General features: G+C 33.0%; 1 protein-coding gene across 12 annotated transcripts in view; it reads right to left on the reverse strand.

The window, feature by feature from the left end:
- Positions 1 to 25611, reverse strand: part of LOC101900188 (DENN domain-containing protein 1A) — a 54323-nt gene that overhangs the window by 4666 nt on the left and 24046 nt on the right. For 5 of the 12 annotated variants that reach the window (XM_059120121.1, XM_059120120.1, XM_059120119.1 and 2 more), the window contains 7 exons: positions 19221 to 19491; positions 19103 to 19156; positions 18770 to 19030; positions 16637 to 17086; positions 11512 to 11544; positions 10514 to 11086; positions 2763 to 3779 (listed from right to left, as the gene is read on the reverse strand). In XM_059120121.1, coding sequence (XP_058976104.1) covers positions 2763 to 3779; positions 10514 to 11086; positions 11512 to 11544; positions 16637 to 17086; positions 18770 to 19030; positions 19103 to 19156; positions 19221 to 19491 — 2659 coding nt within the window. Of the gene's footprint in view, positions 1 to 2762; positions 3780 to 7308; positions 7363 to 10513; positions 11087 to 11511; positions 11545 to 15763; positions 16047 to 16636; positions 17087 to 18769; positions 19031 to 19102; positions 19157 to 19220; positions 19492 to 25611 lie in introns of those variants that run through there. The other 7 variants (XM_059120125.1, XM_059120124.1, XM_059120127.1 and 4 more) reach the window with 5 other exon arrangements.

Genomic DNA, 25611 nt, shown 5'->3' on the forward strand with positions numbered 1-25611 from the left:
ATTATTTTTTTTTAAATTAATAATCGATTAATCACATTAATGTTCGATGTCCAGACTCAAAAAGGGAGTGAAAATAGCAAATTAATTAAGGAATGGTTGGACATGTGAAAAATTAGTAAAAAAAATCAATAAAATGAGCGGCTAAGATATCAGTAACGCCGAGACTAAATGGTGCAAGACAATATTTTGAAATTTGACAATGATACCACTGCACGTAAAAGGATGCAAAGAACAATTGAAAAGTTGTACCGCGTTTTATTATTGGCAATGAAGGGATATTGGGCGAAAGTTTTCATTTGGCTTTTAGAAATTTAGTAGCATACTTCTAGGCGTAAACAATTAAAGATGGAACTGATTTCGAACGGCTTAGTTTTTAATTTTTCTGTGTTGTTTTTCATCCGTAGGTAATTCAAAATGACAAATTGTAGACCAAGAACGTACCCAGAAGATACCTAGCTCCTGGTTCCCTCTGTAATGTTTAAAAATTCTGACATATTTTGTAAACTTTAAATGACAAAGACTTTTTTTGACAGTTTCTGGGTTAAATGAAAAATAATTGATTGAAAACAAGTAAAAAGGCAGCTAATTTCGACCAGACTGTAGTACCCATTCCGAACTTACGAATACGAAATTTGAAAAAATTCCGGTAAATAATCTAAATCATCAAAATACCGAATATCGGGGGTACCGTTATATGGGGGCTATACGAATACGTGCACCTGCATAGGCATTTTTTGTCATATGCTGTAGAATCCATTAAAATCTTCAAATACGAAAATTGAAACAATTCCGCGGCCAATCAATAATCTAAATCATCAAAATACCGAATATCGGGGGTACCGTTATATGGGGGCTATACGAATACGTGCACCTGCATAGGCATTTTTTGTCATATGCTGTAGAATCCATTAAAATCTTCAAATACGAAAATTGAAACAATTCCGCGGCCAAAATCATCAAAATACCGATTATCGGGAGATACAGCTATATGAGGGCCATACGAAGACGTGCACCTTTTTTATTTTCTGTCATAGGCTGTAGAATCCATTACGAACTTCAAATACGAAATCAAATGAGAAATCGGAATAGAAAATAATGTTTGATATGCCGGAAATTATTGCTAACGAGCTTACGATCTGGCTATCTGTTCAACACGAAACATACAAATATATATTTCTCATATATTTCGAGCTGTCGTGACAATTTATATATGTGTAGACGATCAACGGAATTTTTGTTAATACAAACCTTGCTTGAGAGGACTTTGTTCATTAAATGAAGGCCACACTTTTTTCTTTTGTAAGTCTTATAGCTTTACTTCCACATTGAAGGTAGACCTAGAAAGCTTGCTGTATGGAAAACTTGAAGTCATTCATTAAAAGAAGAAGAATAAGTTTTGTTAGAGAAGGCCTGACGGTAGAGACGGGTTTTAAATAATTATAATTCATCCGAAGATCCCGAAATATAAGTACAGCTTATTTGGTTGGAAATTAGGATCAAAACCGTTGAATGCCATTAAATGGAGTTTATACCAAAAATACATCCATGGTACAATAAGGAAGTAGAACAGCTTCGTAATACAAATACAGCCTTGAGGATATGTCCGCTTCCTGTCAGGACTATTCGAAATTATACGCAACAAGTTGTTTTCATTAATTTGATACTTTTCTTCATTTTTAATTTGATTTAAATAGCTTGAATGATACATGAAATACCTGGATTTTCTTTCAAATTATCCGAGCTATTCAATCTTTCAATTCTATGGCGAAAATGGTTATTACCTTTTATGCGTGTCCTGCAATTTACGTTTCTCTTCCAATCATTGATTTTGAAAATATTTTGTTTTTGTATTTCAAAACAATAGCTCGATATATAAAATTGCAGCTGATTTAGTTGGAAATTAGAACTAAACCTTCAAAATACCCAAAATCAGTAGGCATCGTTATATGGGTTCTATATCTAAAAAAAAATTGGCAATACTCCGATGCTTACAAACATGCATAAAAATGTAATATAAATTGGACGAAGTAACACAAAATAATCAGTTCGAGAAAACTAAATTTCTGGAAGTTTTATTTTTTATAAGGATGAAATCTCTTGTTAAGTACATTGAGAACCCAGATGACCAAATTCTCATTGGTTGAATGATTTTTTTTTCGCAGAATATTTCGGCCTATGCCAAATGAAGATTGTCATCAAATGTATATTATATATTGCTTTGTTGGTTCTCCAATAGTTGTTATAATAGAATTTATAGTGCCCGAAATAATGTTAAGGGAGTAATAAATAAACACCTAAAAGTATGCAATAAAATTTGTTCGAAATTTGCAGTTAATGGCCAAACTCCTCATCTCAACAAAACTACAATTTGGAAGATTTAAAATTTATTTTAAGGACGAAACCAATGTCAGAATCTAAGAGGTCGGAGGAACATTTCGTCCTTTCAACCACAAATTTGTTTTACTTCTTTCTTTTAAATTTTTGTTGAACCCTAATATTATTTATAATTTACGAAAAAAGAACATAATCTAAAAAGTGTTGGTCTACTTTAAATCAAATGAAAACTCAAATTACTATATATACTACAATTCATTTTAATCTGACAAATTTTGGGGACCAATCAAAAAGCCTTTCCAAACAATAGAGAAAAAACACTCTACAGTTTGTTTTCTTATCAAAACATTCCACTTGGGAAAACTTTACCGCCATAATGAAGATTTTTTTCTTTCATTCAATAATTTTTGCATTGCATTGGGATATACCTCTTTCTCCTTGTCTTTCTTAAGACGTGGCGCCGGTATTGGTGGTTCACAACCGCCACCACCACCACCCACGCTCTGGTGTTGCGGCGGCGATGATTGATAGAGTGAGAAACGTGATGCGGCCGTTACAAAAGAAGCACTCGATGAGGATGATGTCGATAGATTCGATTGATTTGACGAAGACGATGATGAGCTACGCAATGAGTCCTTTTGCAGCAGTTGAGTTTCTGCATAATCTTGCCAGCAGTTGCGTTCCAAACGTGTTATGCCAGCGGTAACGGCGGCTGCTGTTGCTGCCACGGCCTGTGTTAGGGCATTTATACTGCCTCCAGGGCCAGGAGTCGCACCGCCACCGCCATTCGTTTCATTGTCACAAAACATTGACAAAGCCGCCACAGAGGAGGATGTGTTGTATGGAAGAGTTGCAGCTTGTTGTCTTCTCGGCGGTACTGGCGGTGATAGCATATCCGGTGGTGTGTCATACGATGAGTCGGTGGTATTTATGAAACTATTGTGACTGCTGTTGTTGGGTGTGGATGTTGTTAATGGTCGCTGATGGGTTGGTCCACCAACAACACCATTATGAGGCGGATGGGAATGATGCTGATGATGATTGTTGGCTATTGCTGAGGTGGATACAGAGGTAGAAGTGGTGGTAGTGGTGGTAGTGATGGTGTTGTTGCTTTTAATGGAATTCATGGTGTTGCAATTTTCATGATCTGTGGGGGAGGAGACAGTCTGTGCTTGTCGGGCTATGTGGGGTGGTGGTTTACCCTCTACATGGGGATGTGAACCATATGGGTGATTATAATAAGTGGGAGTATTGTGTTGTTGTTGCTGCTGCTGCGAACGCTGTCTTGTTAGCTGTTGTTGCTGCTGTGGCGTCGGCCCTTGCTGCTGCTGCTGATAGAGCTGTAATAAATGAGCTGCTGGTGGAGGTGGCCTAGCTGGAGGTGGTCCCCCCGTTCTTGTGGCATTTATGCGATGATTAGACTCTAAACTATGGCATGGCTTAAGCTGTTTGTTCAAAATGTATTTTATTTTTGGGTATTAAATCATTTAATTTTTGGTTTGATTAGGATTTTTGGTTTGATCATGTGGAGTAGTTTGGTTTGAAAATGAATTTGATGTTTTTTGTTTTGTATGATTTGAAGACGACGAAAACGAACAAACGCCCAAATGTATGCAACATAAGACGAACACAATTAAGAGCGAAAATATTTATCATAAAAAGAAAAAAGATTAACAGAAAAAAATAAAAAAAACGAAATTAAAAAAGATGTTGTTAAGGTGTGAAATTATAGTTTTCTTTTTGGTTATAAATTGGTGTTTGGTGTTGTAGTTGTAGTATAGAGATATATATGAAACATTTAAAGCGATAGTATTGATGGTGACATAAATTAAAATATATATTTCTGAAATCAACTGAAGAAGAATCTATTCAATTTTGATTATGCTATTTATGGTATTGATAGATATTTTTTGGAAATCGAAATAAATTCTGGATTCTAAAATCTATAAATTACATATGTATATCAGAATATACTAGAACAAGGACACAAATAAGGTATATATGATATGATGTTCCTAAGATTACATTTGATTATCATATATCTGTTTTAAATAATCCTATGTTTTTACAATTTTTCTTCAAATTCTAATTGCGCTTCTTCTGGAATGATAATCCTTTTCATAATCTAATAAAATCGACAACAAATAATATTAAAATAGCGCTGCATCCTTGGTGTTAAAATATAGCAAGTCTTGGTCCCAGGCTGTTTGGTTTCGTCACTGGTAACACAATGCAACTGGTAACCGTGAATATAATTTCCCTACTTATCAAAACTTTCGATTTGGACCCACCAATGGAAATCATGAAGTCCAAGTTCATTTTATTTAACCAAATTTTGGTTAGAAATTATGATTCTATGTCCTTTTGAGAGATGAAAAAACTGCAACCAATTTCAGACTGCTGCCATTTCTAAGCTACTCGTCCGACAGATGTTAAAATTATTCCAGTGACAGTGATATTGTTTACAAGCGTACAAAAGCATTTTGGTAAGAATTTTCCAGAAAAAAAGTTATTCGTGATGGAATTCAAGCGTGATAGTGTGATTTCTTTATATTCGGCTGGAAACCACAAGTTCTCAAGCGCCGGCCATGGTGATGGTGTGGGCCGCCATTACAGTCGATGGTCGTTCTACGCTCGCCTTAATGCCGAATATTATCTCGAAAATATTCTGGAGAGTGTATTTAAGACTTGGACACGTAAACATTTTGATCGCAGACTTTGGGCATTCCAACAGGACTCAGCACCATCGCACTCAGCACGCGCCACCCAAGAGTGGTTACAAAATGAGGTTCCTCGCTTCATTTCCAGCCCACAATGGCCACAAAAATCTCCGGATACCAATCCGTTGGACTATTGTGTCTAGAGAATTTTGGAAAGCAAGGTTGGCACTAAAAAATACCAATGTGTCGATCACCTCAAGCAAACGCTTCGCCGGAATGGGCCAAAATACAGCAGAGAGTTTGACTTTGTTGCAGTTATTTTATCTCGCCCTGCATGTCATTTGATACGGCCAAAACGTTCCTTATGGAAAAACGGTTGTAGAAGCTCTTTGGACCAAATCCGTTTCAGGACATTTGAAGACGATCTAGCGATGTCCGTCCGTCTGTCTGGCTGGTGCGCACGATAAGTCTCGAAGGAAGTATCCGATTTGGTCCTAACTTTGTACATCGTTATATTATTATCAAACTTAAATCGAGATCGGAGATGGGCACTTTCGGGCCCACATGAGGTCGAAATAATTTACTGCACAGAAAGGGAAAGAATAATCCGATATTGATCCAACTTTGCAAATCGTAATATTGGCATCAGTGCTATTTCAGGTGCGAAAAAAGGACAATATCGGTTCACTCCCTCTAGTACCTACCCCACAAAGCGTCATAATTTTGAATAAAATTTAACTCTTATAAAATGTGATGTATGAGTCCGACTGTCTTCAAATTACGCACATTTCAATATTTCCATCAACACAAGATCTGTTATAAAGATGGATGAGATCGGACCATTCCTTCTGGTACCTCCCCCACAAAGGGTCAAAGTTTTGAGTATCCATGAAGTTCACAAAACGGGAAATTAACATCCGATTCCATTCCGACTTGGTACATTTCAATATTTCCATCAACACAAGATCTGTTATAAAGGTGGTAGAGATCGGACCATTCCTTTTGATACCTTCCCCACAAAGGGCCAAAGTTTTGAATAACGTAAACAATCATAAAATCCGAATTAGGTATCATTCTCTTCAAATAACACACATCGCATAATTCTTATTAACCAAAGATCTGGCGTCAAGATGGCATATATCGGTCCACTCCTTCTGGTACCTATCCCACAAAGGATCAAAATTTTGTCCATGAAGCTAACAAAACGGGAAATTAACATTCGATTCCATTTCGACTTGGCACATTTCAATATTTCCATCAACAAAGGTGGTAGATATGGGATCATTTCTTCTGATACCTCCCCCACTTAGGAGGGTTTGAAAAACAAAACACTCAAAGAAAGCGAAATAAGCATCCAACTTTCTTCAAATTTCACACATACAAACTTTTGGCCAACACAAAATATGTTGTGAAGATAATAATACATCTGCTAACCCCTTCTGATACCTCGCCCACAAAGAGGTTCACAATTTTCAATACTTTAACTGTCAAACTTTACAAATTGGTTTACCTCAATATTTCTCTCAACCAGAAACCTGCGATGAATATGAAATTTATAATTTCGCATAAAATTGGATATAAATGGTCGATGTCCTTCAAATTTTGTACATACCAATATTTTTATTTGTATTAGAAGAAGTATGAAAATGAAATACTTCGTTTCGCCATATCTGTAACCTCACTCATATTTCCACATTTTCCAAAAAATTGCACTTATCTTAATAGTCGATATAGTCCAAATCTGTCACGTTGTAATATTTATATCAGTCTTAGATCAGACACGAATTGTTCAATATTGACCAACTGCTCCGGACCCTTCCCCATAAAGGGTCTACAGTTTGAATAATCATAACTCAAGACCAATTTTCAATACCAATCTCCCAGACACTACATATTTGTGTGCTCGTTTTGAAAGTAATGCTATTTTAAAATGAAGTGTGACAATTATTAGATATGGAGCAAAGTTTTCCGATTGTGGATCTAATTTCTATTGTAGGCATAAACCCAACCTTGAGCACAGGAACTTTTTCTTGCATTTTTTTTTTTTTTTTTTGTTATCGTCTGTGACCACAAAGACAAGCTTTGCTTTTCCAAGCTATCATTATAACCGAAGTCGTGCACCAATTTTGTTATGCCAACGGAAAATCTGCGCTATAAGTACATATCAATATTTAAACATGTTACATGATTACATACTAAGTTATAAATTACATAATAAGGTATAAAGTGCTCAAGAAATGATAAAAAGTGCTCATTTTATTTCGTATTGCTTACAGATCCAATCCTTTTTTCAATACAAATAATTTCATTGTACCTTCATTGCTTCATTAAGCCTTTTTCTCTCAGCCAATTGTTCTTCGATTTTGAACTTTTTTTAAGAGAATATGACAAAAACCAACATATGAAATAGAATTAAAAAGGAAAATAAAAGAATTAAATAATTATCTATGAAATGAAAGGATATACGAAAAAAATCACACCAATAACCATGTTACACAAGCGTTTTTAGCGGACCAGAGCAAACATTTTATTTTATCAGACAAATTTGATATGACGAAGGAAAGACAAACAATTGACGACAACAATTAAAACTGAGATCTTTTAATTTTGATTTTTTTATGAAATTGGTCTTAAAAACCTTCGAAATGTACATAAAACCAGTTGAATAGTATCCGTCGGTCTTGCAGACAGATGTATGCATCCAGCCTTGAGTTATGATTATTCACACTGTTGACCCTTTATGGGGGAGGCTCCGAAGCAGTTGGAAAATATTTGTCTAATTCGCATCTGACCTAAGTCTGTTGTAAATATTGTTACGTGCCATATTTTGACTATATCGTCTACTTTTTTTTGGAAAATGTGGGAATATGCGTAAGGTACCAGATATAGCGAATCGACATAGTCCACTTCATCTGATACAAATAAAAACATTGATTTGTGCAACATTTGAAGGAAATCGAATATTTATATCCAATTTTATACGAAATCATAAATTCCGATAAATTACATATTCATATCAGATTTCTGCTTAAGAGATATATATATAGACAGCAAGTTGTATAGAATCGCCAACTTGTTTCGCAAGTTATGACAGATATAAGTATTGCAAACTGTGATCCTTTGCGGATGAGGTACCAGAAGGTGTTGGCAGGTATATAGCATCTTCACAACAGATTTGAGGGGAGTTGAATTCTTATTTCTCTTCTTATTTCAAAATGTTTAACCTTTTGTGGGTGAAGTACCAGAAAGAGTGCGTCGATATATCCCATCTCACAGCAGATCTTGTGTTAGTAAAAATAATGGCATGTGTAAAATTTGTAGAGAACCGGATGTTAATTTCAAATTTTATGAATGTTTTGGTTATACAAAACTCTGGCCCTTTGGGGGGAGGTACCAGAAGAAATGGTCCGATCTCTACCATTTTTATAACAGATCTTGTGTTGATGGAAATATTGATCGAAATATTGTTGATGGAAAACCGTTATTTCGATGAGACACGCTTTGACCCTATCAAATGATGTATACCCTCTCTAATCATATGGCTGATGATACAATGATATATTCCACTAGGCTAAGGGCATAATCAACCTGTAAATGGGGTGAGATGAAAAAACTGCAACCAACTTCAGACTGCTGTCATTTCAAAGCCACTCGTCCGACAACTGTTAAAATTATTCCAGTGACAGCTCATTATATTGTTTACAAGCGTACAAAAGCATTTTGGTGAGAATTTTCCAGAAAAAAAGTTATTCGCAATGGAATTCAAGCGTTATAGTGAGATTTCTTTATATTTGGCTGGAAAACCGCAAGGGGCTATCGTTAGAGCACTCCAGCATTTAAATGTGAATAAATCTTTTGTGTCTCTTACCATCGCTCGTTACCGGGATAGTGGTAGCGTAGCCCGACGTCAAGGAAGTGGACGGAAGAAAACAGCAACATCAGCAAAAATGCTTCGAAAATAAAGAAGCGACTTGATCGAAACCCGCGTCGCAGTGGCCGAAAAATGGCTCGTGAAAAATGAGCTCGGGTTAAAGCCATTGAAATTCCAAAAAGTGGAAGAACTTACACAGCAACAGAAGGAAAGTAGACTCAAAAGAGCTAAAGAGTTGCTTCGCTTGGACGAAAGTGTTGAACTGCCGAATTTGGTTTCCTCCGATGAGAAAACATTCGTTGTTCAGCAGTTTGTAAACAAACATCGTGATGATCGTGTTTACTTGCCAAAGAGGTCAGTGAAAATGTGCACATTCGGTTGGCCACCAGAACTCAAGCGTCGGCCATGGTGATGGTATGAACCGCCATAACATAATAAATGCGGAATATTATCGCGAAAATATTCTGGAGGCTGTATTAAAGCCTTGAGCACGCAAACGTTTGGCCGCAGACCTTGGACATTCCAACAGGACTCAGCACCATCGCACTCAGCGCGCGCCACCTAACAATGGTACGGATACCAATCTTTTGGACTATTGTGTCTGGAGTATTTTGGAATGAAAGTTTGGCACTTAAAATACCAAAGTGTCGATCACCTCAGGCAAGCGCTTCGCCGGGAATGGGCCAAAATACCGCACAGCAACATTCTGGGAGCGTGTGACGGTTTCATTGGCCGTTTGAAGGCCATAATTCGTGCCAAAGGTGATCAATTCGAACAAATCTAAACGTATTATAAAATTTGATGCTATTTCCGACGTTTTTTGATTTAATTAAATAAAAATTTAAAAAAAATGTAAAAATTATGGCGTTTGACTTCGTTGCAGTTTTTTTTTATCTCATTGTATAATTTGAAATGATGGGCATACTTTTAGGCATTTAATGTGACTTGAACAACAGATAAAGCAAAGTACAATCGCTTTCCAATTAATATCTTTATACAGCCTTCTCGTATAAGGACTTTTTTAAAGGCTAAGTCTTGTTAGATTTTATTCGAGTGTAGGAGTGCTCGAAGTGTACGATTTTTAAAAGAAGTTTACACTCCACTCTTTAATTTTTTCGTTTCTTCCTAGGATGAACACAATGGACAAAAGGTCTATTTAAATACTGTCGTTATACTCCAAATTCCTATTTACATTCCCACCTTCCTAATATCCTACCTAAAAACCAATTCAGGATGAAGACGATGAACAATAGGGCTTTCGATTTAATGTCCCTGAGTGCTGTTGTCATCAGTTGACGTAAGGATCAAAGTATCATGTTAATTTTGACCAAATCTGCTATTGGTTTTTGTTGTCGATTTTACTATTTATATCAAAGCCTAATAATGATATATCTAAAACATATTTAAATCTGAACCAAACCTAGAAAAAGTAGCTAACATTTTCTTAAAATTGTTGCCTAAATCTATAAACAAAATATCTAAAATAGGATGCACACACAAACACGTTGACAAAGCCTTGTTCAGCATTGCACATCGATACAAAAGAACGGACACTCACACACATTTAACATTTATATGCGCGAAAACGAAGAAAAAGAAAATAAAAACACATAAAAGAGAAAATGAAAAACCCAAAATTCATACTTACACTTCGATCCACAATGGGTGACTTAAAGAGCGGATGATTTTGCAATTCCTGTGACAAATTCATTTCCGACGAACATAGCGAACTCGCCGGACTAATGGTTGGAGATGAAGCCAAATGATGATTGTGATTAAAAGAAATCGGAGAAGATTTCGCATAACCATTCGACTGTATGTGCGTACTGGAATTGGACATGGCCAGTGTTGTTGGACCGCGGCGCAAATGTTGCGAAGCATTGGTGATCTGGTCTTTGGGCGCATACTGGAAGACGGCGGCCGAGGAGCTGCCGATGCGTTTGCAAAACACGGGTGAACTGGGTGCTGAATGGCGGCCCAAATAGGTTTTCAGTGATTTTCCCGCAGACTCCTTGCCACTGGCGGAGGTAACATAACCGCTGCTGCCGACACTGACACCGTCCAGGCGATCGTGTGGTGTATTCGAATTGAGATGTGAACGGAAATTGTTGTTGTTGTGATGTAAATGTGATGACGATGACGGATTTGGTGGTGTTATATCACGTAATTTCGTTTTGAGATCTTTGTAGGCGTGTTTGGCCAGACGGGAGCTTTCTTTGACCTGGAGTAGGAGGAGGAGGTTTTCGATTTTTTTTTTTGTTTTGGATTTGCGATCGATTGTTTGTGATATGCCGAGAAAAAGGGAAGAGATAACAAAGGATACAAAATGTGAGGTTAATATTGAAAATTTTTGTGGTTTCTTTTTTTTGGGAGGGGGAAAGGACTATAGGATTTAGACATTAGTCTTAAAGAAATATCATTAATAATGTAAATGAGAATGAAGGCTGTTTAAAGATGTGACATATTTGAGGTTTTGTTTTCGAGTTAGTAATGGTGTTACAAATTACAAATACCTGACAAGCAATAGTTGTTAGTACAAATATCTTTACTGCTACTAATGAAAATACTCGAATACTCTAACACTCATACTGATAATAACTAGATAGATAAGAATACGTTTTTTTACTATTTAATAATACCACTCACCGATTTTACAGCGGTCTTAACAGCAGGATTAGTCTGCAAAATGTGAATTATGTTTGATTTTGATTTTTAATATTTTTTTTTTAATTAAGGACATTCAAATTGGGAATAATGATGCAAATTTAATCGATTGTATGTGTGTGTGGGGGAGGGGTGTGGGTATAGCAATCAACAAGCAGAATAGTAGTAGGCAAATATTGTTGGATAGCGTATTTTGAGATATTTTTTTTTTATTTGTGATGAGCGAGCGAGCGATCGATCGAGCGTACGTTGTTGTTTTCCGCACCGTTACAATAAATATGAAAAGAATATAGAAAAAATATAAATATGAAAATTATTATTTTTTGTTATTTTTGTTTTTCTATTTTGATATTTATACTTTAAAATACAAAATAATTAAAACTATTTGATGAGGGTTATTATAATTTTGTGATATGTATCTCGATTTTCCAAAAAAAAAAAATATATAATTTTAAATGATGCTTGACACATTACGCCTGATGGTGTATGATGAGCGAGTGTAATGGTCAATGAAGCCTTAAACACCCCAAAAATAAAAATAATTATAATAACTACAATCAAAAAAACACAAAAATATTCAACCAAGCATGAATGAAATGAAAGGGGAGGTGTAAAAAAGCATGTAATAGTGATTATATACCCTTCACCATAAGAACCTATTGGTACCAAAGGAAACAAGTAAAAAGCTGTAAGTTCGGCCGGGCCGGAACTTTTAATGCCCTTCACACAATTTGGAACGAACTTGGAACTTTTCAAAAAAAAATAAAATTCGTTAAAAATTCTGTTAAAATCTTAAAAATACCGAATGTAGCCTTTATTTTATCAAATTACAGAACACAGGGATATACCATAATATGTTGGCTATACCAAAACGTGGACCTGCACAGACAATTTTCTGTATTAGGCTGTAGTATCCATTGCAAACTTCAAATACCAAATTTGAAATAAGTCCGGTGAATAATGTCGCTTAAATCACCAAAATACCGAATATCGGGAGGTATCATTATATGGGGGCTATATGAAAATGTTTACTTGCACAGACAATTTTCTGTCAAATTTGAAACATTTCCGGTAATAATGTTGAAATGTGTGTGGTGTACCATATATGGTGGACCGAAGTATTTCATTTTCTCACTTCATATAATACAGATAAAAATACTGGTATGGGCAAAAATTACAAGAAAATCTAATATTTATATCTGATTTAATGCGATATCATAAATTCCAGATTCATCTCAGGTTTCTGGTTGAGAGAAATATTTAGATCCACGGAAGTGGACGAAAGAAAACAGCAACATCGGCAGAAATGGTTCGAAAAGTAAAGAAGCGACTTGATAGAAACACCCGTCGCAGAGGCTCGTGAGCTGAACATATCGAAATATTCGATTTGGCAAATACTGAAATATGAGCTCGGGGCAAAGTCATTGAAATTCCAAAAAGTGCGAGAACTTACAACGCAACAGAGTGAAAATAGACTCAAAAGAGCTAACGAGTTGCTTCGCTTGGCCGAAAGTGGTGAACTGCCGAATTTGGTTTTCTCCTATGAGAAAACATTCATTGTCCAGCAGTTTGTAAACAAACATGGTGATGATCGTGTTTACTTGCCAAAGAGGTAAGCTGAAAATGTACACCTTCGGTAGGCCAGCAGAACTCAAGCGCCGGCCATGGTGATGGTGTGGGCCTCTATAAAAGCCGATGGTCGCTCTCCGCTCGTATTAATCGACCGTGGGAACAGAATAAATGCCAAACAGAACAGAATATCGCAAAAATATTACAGCCTTGGGCACGCAAACATTTCGGCCGCAGACCTTGGACCTTGGATTCCAACACGACTCAGCACCATCGCACTCAGCACTCGCCACGCGAGAATGTTTACAAAATGAGGTTCCTCGCTTCATTTGCAGCGCACAGTGGCCACCAAAATCTCCGGATACCAATCCGTTGGACTATTGTGTCTCGAGTATTTTGGAAAGCAAGGTTGGCCCTAAAAATACCAAAGTGTCGATCACCTCAAGCTAGTGCTACGCCGGGAATGGGCCAAAGTACCGCAGAGCAAAATTCGGGCAGCGTGTGATGGTTTCATTGACCGTTTGAAAGCCATAATTCGTGCCAAAGGTGACCAATTCGAACAAATCTAAACTTTTTCTAAAAATTGATTTGCTTTCATTCAATAAAATTAAAAAAAATGTAAAAATTATGATGTTTGACTTTGTTGCAGTTTATTTTATCTCACCCTGTATATCGTCTTCATAATAGATTTTGCGTTAACAAAAATGTTTGGATGTGTGAAATTTTGAAGAGAAACGCTCAAAGGCAGCGCAATATGCATCCAATTATTTCGCTTTTTTTTTTTGAAAATCAAAAACTATGTGCTGGAAGTACCAGAAAAAATGGTCCGATCTCTTCCATCTATATAACAGATCTTGTGTTGATGGACATTTTGAGATTTACCAAGTCTGAATCGAATCGGATGTTAATTTCGAATTTTATGAGCTTCATGGCTTCATCAAAATACCGAATATCGGGAGTAACCATCATAACCCGAGCCAGAATCCATTACAACCTACAAATTTGATGGAAAATGTGGTTAAAATCGCCAAAGAATCGAATATTCAAAGATACCATATTATGGGAGCCATAAGAAAAGGTAGACCTATATAGTCAATGTTATACCATGGGATGTAGAACACTTTACATAGTCTTTATAACAAATTTGAAAAAATCGTGGAAAGTGATACTAAACTTCGATAGAAATTGGGCTAAATCGTCATAAAAACAAATCCTCGAAGTTAACCTTTAATGGAAGAACGTGGACTCATATAAAAAATGTTATGCCGCAGAAGGTAGAACCCATTACAGACTCTAAATACCAAATTCTAAACAATTGCCTTGAGAAATGCGGAAATCAGAATACAAGATATCGAGAGGTTACGTTTATATAGTGGATATTGTAGAAAGAGATTGTTGGTATCTATACGTGTATCAAATGACAAATTTAAATCCACTTCGTAAAAAAAATGTTCTGCCACTGGATGTAAAACCCATTACCACCTCTAAATATCAAATTTGAAATAAAATCATCAAAATAACAAAAATCGGAAGGGACCTCTTTAGGGACAGACATAGCTCATTTTTAATACAAATCATTATAAACATAACGTAAGTTATTATGCCAAATTTCAAAACCTCAAATATGTATCTTAATATCAACTGACAGGCGGGCGGGTAAGAGGTTTATGCTGATCACAGGGTCTCCGAAGAATATTTGGAGCTATTGCAACCGGAATGAAAAATTTAATATTTCATTATTACTCCGTTGAACGGCTGGGGGTTTATAACCAGAATACCTCCTTTATGGATTACAGCCCCCAAAAAAGGATAATTCTTTCTCCAGACAAAAAGCAACAAGTATGTATTGTCGGGTATAAAAACGTAATTAGAGGCACCAACATTTCCTAAAACCAACATTTCCTATCGATACTCATATAGAAATAAGAAATCGATGACCAGGAAAACTGAATTATGGACCGCTGTGCAATGGTTGTGAAGAGGGATAGTATTGAGACCACGAGGATTGCCACGGGTAGTGGAATTTCACAGAAGTCTTGCAACCCTAGAGCGAAGCAGGATGATGGAGCATATAAGTGAATGTTATCCGACTGGATATGACATTCATTGCCAGTGCTGGATGTGGGTAACACTGAAACTTTCTTTTGGGCGTTTTTGAGTTTTTTTTTTTTTTTTGAGGTAGGATCCGCTCTGAATGGAAGCGATGGCCGTTGTCAAATTCTCCTTCTAACTTTCAACTGATCAATAAGCTTACCTTTGTTCAATTCTTCGCTTTATCGCACTTGTTATGTTTTCAAAACTAACAAACAATGTTAAAAATCCCAAGAGTTTGGAGGGTATCGGCATCTAAAATCCTAATTTGAAATGAGTTCCTCAATCTTGATCTTCCATGTAATGAGAGGATTTAGCACAATTTGAATACAAACAACAATATCTACGGGTTATGGTGCACATCTACATTAAAGTCATGAAAAAGTGCTGTCTAGAGGATAGTATGAAAAAAACAAAAGAGAAAAAACACCTCTATCCCCCCAAAATGAAAAAAGTTAAGCGATTAGTAAAAACAAGAAATACTTGGAAAAACTACAAAACAAAAATTTGGTGTTAGAGAAAATAATAAACAAATTAAGGGGAACTTAAAATATAATTTTAAAAATTTACGAACATTTTGTTTTTTGATTTGTTTGTTTTTTTGTGGTGATATAAAATATAGGAGGAAGTTTGAGTTTCTGTTTCGATTTGTTTTTTTGTCTTTGTTGATCACAGTTCGTTCGGATGGATGGATAAAGTTGAGAATTTAAGTAAAATGTTGGAATATTTGTTTGTTTGTATTTTGAACGTAAGACTCAAAACTTATTTGTGGTTTATGTGGTTCTACATTAGGTTGGATTAATAGTGTAGGTTCGCTTAGTGAAAACTCTAATTAGACCATGTTTTCCCACATAATACTGGAAGAAATTAATATAAAAACAATATTAAAAAAGAATAACAAAAGAAAAGGTAAAAAAGTACAATAATAACAAGTAAACAATAAACAAGGAAAATTAGTAAAGAAAAATAATTAAAAAACATACTAAACATAAAGGGATTTAAAACAAGTTGGGAAACGGCGTAACTAGCTTATTTTTGGGGGATACAATTGCAATAGATTTAAGCCTGAGCTATTAAATTTTTCAATTTTCAATTGATTTGAATTAAAAAGGAAGAGCCCCATAACAACAAGCGCCTTTAGCAATAAATTTTCCACAAAGATTTTTTTGAGACCCAATTTAAATAATTTAATTCACTTGTTGCCTTTGAGTGTTTTCTTCAATGTAGCCAAATGTGTGTGGTTGTTGTTTTGTTTTGTCTGAGGAAATATGTGCAAATGAGAATGTATACATGCTTATTTCTAGGCGTAAACGGCTTCCACAAAAGCAATGACTATAAAGCCCCGAAAACTATGACCGACACACACACGCAATGCTAATGAAACAAATTTTGGATAATTTAATTCCTAAGAAAGCTCCTCACGAGCAATCAATCCACGTTATCTCACCTTCTCCTTGAGCTGATAGAAGCGGCCACGTTTCTTCAGTTTTTCCGCATAACGTACCGTCTCCTGTTCAAATTCATCGGAGAAACCCAAGCCGGTATTCATCATTTCCAAACGTTCATCGATGAATTGTTGAAATATTTGCAATTCCATCATTTTCGTTAGAAACGGTCGCAAATGTGATGGCCTCGATTCGATGAATTTGTCACGATTAAACGTCTTGCCTGTTTCCCGGAATTCCACAGCATCACGATAGCCTCCGATTAATTGCACCAGAACACCGAGGAATATTTTCGATACCCGATCGCCCATATGCTGATGTGAATGGCTAAGTTGCTTTTTCAATTGTGAAACAATTTCGCTCGGCATGGCGTGCACATCATCGAATGGGCTGTCAAATATTTTCGTATCACAGTCAAGGGTGACGACTTCGCCCAATTCCTCGGGGGTCATCTGGAAGAAACGAAAAAAGAATTTTGGAATATATTTGTATGGAAAAATAATGAAATGAATCCGAATATTTTCTATAGAAAATCTCATCGATAACAATATTTCCTATAGAAAATAGTGTCTATAACAATATTTTCTATAGAAAATAGTGTCGATAACAATATTTTCTATAGAAAATAGTGTCGATAACAATATTTTCTATAGAAAATAGTGTCGATAACAATATTTTCTATAGAAAATAGTGTCGATAACAATATTTTCTATAGAAAATAGTGTCGATAACAATAGTTTCTATAGAAAATAGTGTCGATAACAATATTTTCTATGGAAAATAGTGTCGATAACAATATTTTCTATAGAAAATAGTGTCGATAACAATAGTTTCTATAGAAAATAGTGTCGATAACAATATTTTCTATAGAAAATAGTGTCGATAACGATATTTTCTATAGAAAATAGTGTCGATAACAATATTTTCTATAGAAAATAGTGTCGATAACAATATTTTCTATAGAAAATAGTGTCGATAACAATATTTTCTATAGAAAATAGTGTCGATAACAATATTTTCTATAGAAAATAGTGTCGATAACAATATTTTCTATAGAAAATAGTGTCGATAACAATATTTTCTATAGAAAATAGTGTCGATAACAATATTTTCTATAGAAAATAGTGTCGATAACAATATTTTCTATAGAAAATAGTGTCGATAACAATATTTGCCATAGAAAATCTCATCGATTACAATATTTTCTGTAGAAAATCTCATCGATAACAAGATTTTCTATAGATAATCTTATCGATAACAATATTTTCTATAAAAAACCTTATCGATAACAATATTTTCTATAAAAAACCTTATCGATAACAATATTTTCTATTGAAAATCTTATCGATAACAATATTTTCTATAGAAAATATTGCCGATAACTATATTTTCCACAGAAAATCTTGTCGATAACAATATTTTCTATAGAAAATATTGCCGATAACTATATTTTCCACAGAAAATCTTGTCGATAACAATATTTTCTATAGAAAATCTTGTCGATAACAATATTTTCTATAGAAAATCTTGTCGATAACAATATTTTCTATAGAAAATCTTGTCGATAACAATATTTTCTAAAGAAAATCTTGTCGATAACAATATTTTCTAAAGAAAATATTGTCGATAACAATACTTTCTATAGAAAATATTGTCGATAACAATACTTTCTATAGAAAATATTGTCGATAACAATACTTTCTATAGAAAATATTGTCGATAACAATACTTTCTATAGAAAATATTGTCGATAACAATACTTTCTATAGAAAATATTGTCGATAACAATACTTTCTATAAAAAATCTTGTCGATAACAATACTTTCCATAGAAAATCTTATCGAAAACAATATTTTCTATAGAAAATCATGCCGATAACAATATTTTCTATAGAAAATCATGCCGATAATAATATTTTCTATAGAAAATATTGTCGATAACAATATTTTCTATAGAAAATCCTTTCGATATCAATATTTTCTATAGAAAATAACATCGATAACAATATTTTCTACAGAAAATCTAATCGATAACAATATTTTCTACAAAAAATCTTTTTTTATATAAAATCCAGTCGATAACAATATTTTTAAGTTTAGTTTCTGTCCTTGTTTTATGGATATTACATTACTGACCGTTTTCAATACCAAATGTGGCACTCCTATCAAATATGGCATGGGAGCACTTAAATAATCTTTGAGCTTCATGGGCAGCACGGGAATGAAAATGTGCTGCCACACCATGGGATAGAGAAAGGCATTGGCCGCCTGGATGCAGGAAGACAAACGATCCAAACGTGTGGAGGTAAAAATGATGCGTCTCTCAGCCAACATGGCTGCAAATACGGCTATCATATTCTTTGGATCCACAAAATTATAATATAGATTAAGGTTGTGCTGAAATGGGGAAACAAAAGAAATTCATTAAAAATCATAAATCCATCCGTCGCCGTCCAAGGAAAAACTTACATTTTCTGGTATACTAGGCAACTGAAATGGCTTGGGTCGTTCAAATATAAATTGCTGCAATAGAAAAGGGATAATTATTTGGGCTAATTTTAAAAGTTTGTATTTTATATGAGCTTACACTTTGACCCTGACTATAGACCAATTTCAATTGGCTACCCACATCGGGTACTCCACTGTTGTAGGCCTCGGTTAGAAATTGTTGAAATTCTTTTGGTTCGGTTCTTCTTAGTTCCGCTAATACTCCTAACAGTCTCAAAAATGTGTCATGCCATGGCAAGAGTGTGATAATGACCATTGTCGATTCGGTCTTTGGATCGTGTCGGCAAAACCCAAATCGCCATTTGGAGTCGTCTGTTGTCAGTACAAATGAATATGACTGTACGGAATCACTGCAAAAAGGAAAATAAAACAAAAACAACATGAGTAAATACAAATTCTATAATTAGTATTGTGTCACTTAAAATCTAAGTGTGCCATCAATTAATTTCTAATATTTTTATAATACCCTCCCTAACCATTTTGATAAGCTGTTTTATCTTAAAACAGATATTTTATCTGAAACAAGATATTCGAAAGCAACGTGCGTGGTTTATCAGGAAGGTGTTGTTATAAGCAAGTTTTTATATAAAAATTATTGTTATCGACAACATTATTAAGATTAGTTAAAGGGGAAAAAAAGTAAAAAATATGGCTTTTGGCAGAATTCTTTAAAAAACATGTTGTTATCGACGCTATTTTCTATAGAAAATATTGCTACCATTACAAATTTCAATAGATAATATTGTTAACGATACGATTTTCTACAGAAAATATAATTACCGATAAAATTTTCTTTTGAAAATATTGTTATCGGCACGATTTCTATATCGTTATCGACAAGATTTTTGATAAAAAATATTGTTATCGATAAGATATTCTATAGAAAATCATGTAATCGATAAGATTTTCTACAGAAAATCATGTTATCGATATGATTTTCTACAGAAAAACAATGTTATCGGTAAGATATTCTATAGAAAATATTGTAATCGGCAAGTTTTTCCATATAACAAATTGTTATCGATAAGATTTTCGATAGAAAATATTGTTATCGATAAGATTTTCTATAGAAAATCATGTAATCGATAAGATATTCTCTAGAAAATCATGTTATCGATAAGATTTTATATAGAAACTATGGTTATCGATATGATTTTTTATCGAATATATTATTATATAAGGAAATATTGTTATCGACATGATTTTCTATAGCATATATTGCTGTCGATATGATTTTCCATACGATAAGATTTTCAATAGAAAATATTTTTATCAATAATATTTTCTATAGAAAATATTGTTATCGACAAGATTTTTAGTTGAAAATATTGTTATCGACAAGATTTTCTATAGGAAATATTGTTGTCGTCAGGATTTTTGTTGAAAATATTGATATTGATACTATTGTTCAAAGAAAGTATTATTATTGGCGTGACTTTCTATAGGAAATATTTTTATCGACATGATTTTCAATTGAAATATTGTTATCGAAACTATTTGCTTAAGAAAATATGGTTGTCGATAAGATATTTTCATAGAAAACATTGTTATCAACACATTTTTTTTAAGTTAATATTGTTATCGACACGACTTTTTATAGAAAATATTGTTATCAAAATGATTTTTTATGAAAGTGTCGTTATCGAGATGATTTTCTATAGAAAATATCATTATCGTCAAGATTTTTAATAGAAAATATTGTTATCGACATGATTTTCCACAGAAAATATTGTTATCGACAAGATTTTCTATTGAAAACATTGTTATCGAAAAGATTTTCTAGAGAAAATATTGTTATCGTCGAGATTTTTTATTGAAAACATTGTTATCGACAAAATGTTTATAGAAAATATTGTTATCGACAAAATGTTTATAGAAAATGTTGTTATCGACAGGTTTCTGTAGACAATATTGTTATCGACAGGATTTTCTATAGAAAATATTGTTATCGACATGATTTTCTATAGAAAATATTGTTATCGACAGGATTTTCTATAGAAAATATTGTTATCGACAGAATTTTCTATAGAAAATATTGTTATCGACAGAATTTTCTATAGAAAATATTGTTATCGACAGGATTTTCTATAGAAAATATTGTTTTTGACAGGATATTCTATAGAAAATATGGTTACTGACAGGTTTTTCTATAGAAAATATTGTAATCGACAGGATTTTCTAAGGAAAATATTGTTATCGACAGTATAACAAAGGAAAATATTGTTATCGACAGGATTTTCTAAAGAAAATATTGTTATCGACAGGATTTTCTATAGAAAATATTGTTATCGACAGGATTTTCTATAGAAAATATTGTTATCGACAGGATTTTCTATAGAAAATATTATAATCGGCAAGATTTTGTATAGAAAATATTGTTATCGGTGGGATTTTCTATGATAACTATTGTTATCGATAAGATTTTCTATAGAAAATGCTGTTATCGATAAGATTTTCTATAGAAAATATCGTTATCTATAAGATTCTGTATAGACTATATAGTAATCGACAAGATTTTTTCAAAGAAGATATCATTTTCTGCAAAATTTTCTATTAAAAATGTTATCGACAACAATTTTTATAGAAAATATTGTTATCGATATCAAGTTCTATAGTTCTATATTTTCTTGGTGAGATTTCATGGACAACTAGAAACAAAACAACGAAAACAATTCTGTAACGTAACTTCCGGCATTCTAGTATCACTAATGGGTCAGACGTGACCACACACATAAAAATGTGCATCAAAATTATAGAGTGCATTGACACGTGCTACGTGCAATAGCCTTTTGGTAGTAACATTTAAGAAAATGAGTAACAAACAGTTTGAAAATTTATTTTAAGTTCCATTTTGAAGTTGAATAGACAAATTTCTTTTATCGCGGCGACAACTTTCAATGATCATCATCTATGAAAAATATGGTTAACTTGCTTGACATTCGGTTATCGAAATACTGAATCATTCATTGTGCGTCTCCACATGCCGGTATGTTTTATGCATTTAATATCGGTCATCACCGTCGAATACCGTTCCAAGACACGCCGTTCTTGTTTTTGTTGGTCAATAAAACAGTTGGCGATTGTTTCTGTTTTTTTTTTTTTTTTTCGATGTTTTCTTTCCCTCTGCACACCCACATTCAATGGGTGTTGTCGAAAATAATGTGTGATTGGAATATTAATTCGCCCGTAAAAACACCTCATTAAAATTTTGTAATGTTGTGAGTTTTTTGCTGCTTAAAAAAAGAGTTAGATAATCAAATCATAATCTGTCCAGTGAGACAAAAAAAAAACAAAAAATTTAAACAAATTAAAAATTCGCCACAATGTGCCAAATTTATTTAGACGCATTAAAACATTGCGGTGTTGGCGTAGGTGTTTAGCGAGTTGCAAATAGGGATTTGTTGAAAATTTGGAAATCGATACAATGCAAATGGAAGACTTGTGACACAACCTTAATGTGTTTATAATGGCACGTAATTTAAGGAAATGCTTAAAACCCACATTTGGAAAGTAGTCGAAGATTGGTCATTCTTTGGAAAATATTATGACCCATAATGCAATAATTTAGAGAGACGGGAAGTTTATTGCATCATCTTTCAATGTGAGATAATTAATGAAGACTAATAAGTCGAGAGCAACATTTTATGTTGAAAATGCTGTCGATAATAGTATTGCCATCAAAACAATTCTCTATAGGAAATACTGTTAATATCCATTTAAAAAGCGGACTTATAATATTTTGCATTCGATAACAATATTTTCTATAGGAATCATAACGATAACAAAATGATAACAAAATGTCTATAGAAAATCTTGTCGATAACAATATTTTCAATGGAAAAACCAATCGATAACAATATTATCAGAGTAAAATCTTATCAATAACAAGAAATTCTATAGACATTTTATCGATTACAACATTTTGTATGTTAAATCGTAAATATTCTGTAGAATATCTCATCGATAACACAATTTCTTACAGAACATCTTAACGACAACAAAGTTTTTCATAGATAATGGTGTCGATAGCAATAATTTCTATAGAAAATCATGTCGATAACAATATTTTCTAGAAAAAATCTGTTTGATAACACTATTTTCTATGAAAATCTCGACAATAACAATATTTTCTATAGAAAATCTTGTTGATAATATTTTCTATTTGAAATTTTGTCGATAACAAAATTTACTATAGACAACCCGATCAATAACAATATTTTCTATGGAGCATCTAGTCGAAAACAATATTTTCTATATAGAAAATCGTGTCGATAACAATGTCTTCAATAGAAAATCTTGTCGATAACAAATTTTCTATAGAAAATCCTGTCGGTAACAATATTTATTATGGAAAATCATGTCGATAAACATATTTTCTACATAGAAAAATCTTGTCGATAAAAATGTCTTCAATAGAAAATCTTGTCGATAACAATATTTTCTATAGAAAATACTGTCGATAACAATGTTTTCTATGGTAAATCATGTCGATAAGAATATTTTCTATGGAAATTCATGTCGATAACAATATTTTCTATGGAAAATCATGTCGATAACAATATTTTCTATAAAAAAATTAGTCGATAATAATACTCTCTAGAGAAAATCATGGCAATAACAATATTTTCTATAAAATTATGTCGATAAAATTATATTGATAACAATATTTTCACTATTATTTGTATTTTCGTTATTCAAAAATCTTTACAATAACAATATTTTCTACAGAAAATCTTATTGACAACAAAGAAAATTAACTCAAAAGTATTTTTCATTTAAGAGAATTTAATATTTAAATATCATTATCTCTTAATAAAAGTTCAATAACGTTGGAATTGCCTTGCAAGTAAGCCAGTGCCTCAATATGCTTTTATATTTCTTTGTCAATTAAACTTTTCAGCAGCTAATTATCAGCACATCAGATTTTGAAAAAAAAACCTCTCACACAAGTTTATTTTTAAGATTTTTTGTTTGTTGTTTTGTTTTTTTTTTTTTTTTTTCTCTCGACAACTAAATAAATCGTAAGTAGTTGTTTGTAATTAATATTTTTTTATTTGGCGCTGAAAGAAATTAGGTTTATCTATCACAGTGAGGGTATGACTGATTACAGCAGCAAACAACGGTGCTGTAAAATTTATCTCAAGGTCAACCCCAACAATATTTATAAATACAGTTTTTTGTTTCTTTGAAAACTTTCAAATCTTTTTTTGTTTTTGCTTGGCAATTTCAATTTCATTTCCAACGTTCGCATTGTAGGACAACTAACCAAAGTTGGCAGTCAATATAGCCATCTAATTATGGTTCATGAACATAATTGGGGATTCGTTGAATGTTTCCAAGGGCCTAATTATAAGAAATGACACGCAATCGGCCATAATTATGACATTAATGTGTCAGTAAGTTAATGGCTGGGGTTATAACATTAACAACAAGACATTGAACTTTGTTGCAGTTTTCTGTTTTTGAATTTTGTAGGTTCAAAATATGTTGTTCACAGACATCACCTTTCAAATTTTCTGTTGAAAATCGACCAATAACAATATTTTATATAGAAGCTTGTGTGAATTACTGTATTTTCTTTAAAACATAAAATCAATAACAAGATTTTGTATGGACAATTTTTTTGCAGTGGAAATTTTTATCGATAACGATACTATCAATATAAGATAGTATCGATAACTATATTTTTCATAGAAAATTGTTAACAATAACAATAGTTTCTATAGAAAATTGTATCGATAACATAGCAAATATTGTCGATAACAATGTATTCTATAGAAAAAAACAAAATTGTCTATAGAAAATCTTATCGGTAACAAAATTTTCTATAGAAAATCTTATCGATAACAAAATTATCTATAAAAAATCTTTTCGATAACAACATTTTCTATAGAAAATCTTATCGATAACAAAATTACTATAGAAAACCTTATCGATAACAACATTTTCTATGGAAAATTCAATTGATAACTATATGTTTCATGGTAAATCTTATCGAAAACAATATTTTCAATAGAAAGTCTTATCGAAACCAATATTTTTATAGAAAATCTGATCGATAACCATATTTTCAATAGAAAATCTTATCGAAAACCATATTTTTATAGAAAATCTTATCCATAACAACATTTTCTATAGAAAATCTTATAGAAAACAACATTTTCCATAGCAAATCTAATCGATAACAACATTTTCTTTAGAATGTCTTTTAGATTTTTAAAGAAAATCTTATCGATAACAATATTTTCTATAAAAGATCTTGTCGATAACAATATTTTCTATAAAAGATCTTGTCGATAACAATACTTTCTGTAGAAAATCTTGCCGATAACAATATTTTCTATAGAAAATCTCATCGATAACAATATTTTCTAGAGAAAATCTCATCGATAACAATATTTTCTATAGAAAATCTCATCGATAACAATAATTTCTATAGAAAATCTCATCGATAACAATATTTTCTATAG

Source organism: Musca domestica, unplaced genomic scaffold (genome assembly GCF_030504385.1).
Source record: "Musca domestica strain aabys unplaced genomic scaffold, Musca_domestica.polishedcontigs.V.1.1 16, whole genome shotgun sequence".
In the NCBI taxonomy this organism is placed as follows: domain Eukaryota; kingdom Metazoa; phylum Arthropoda; class Insecta; order Diptera; family Muscidae; genus Musca; species Musca domestica.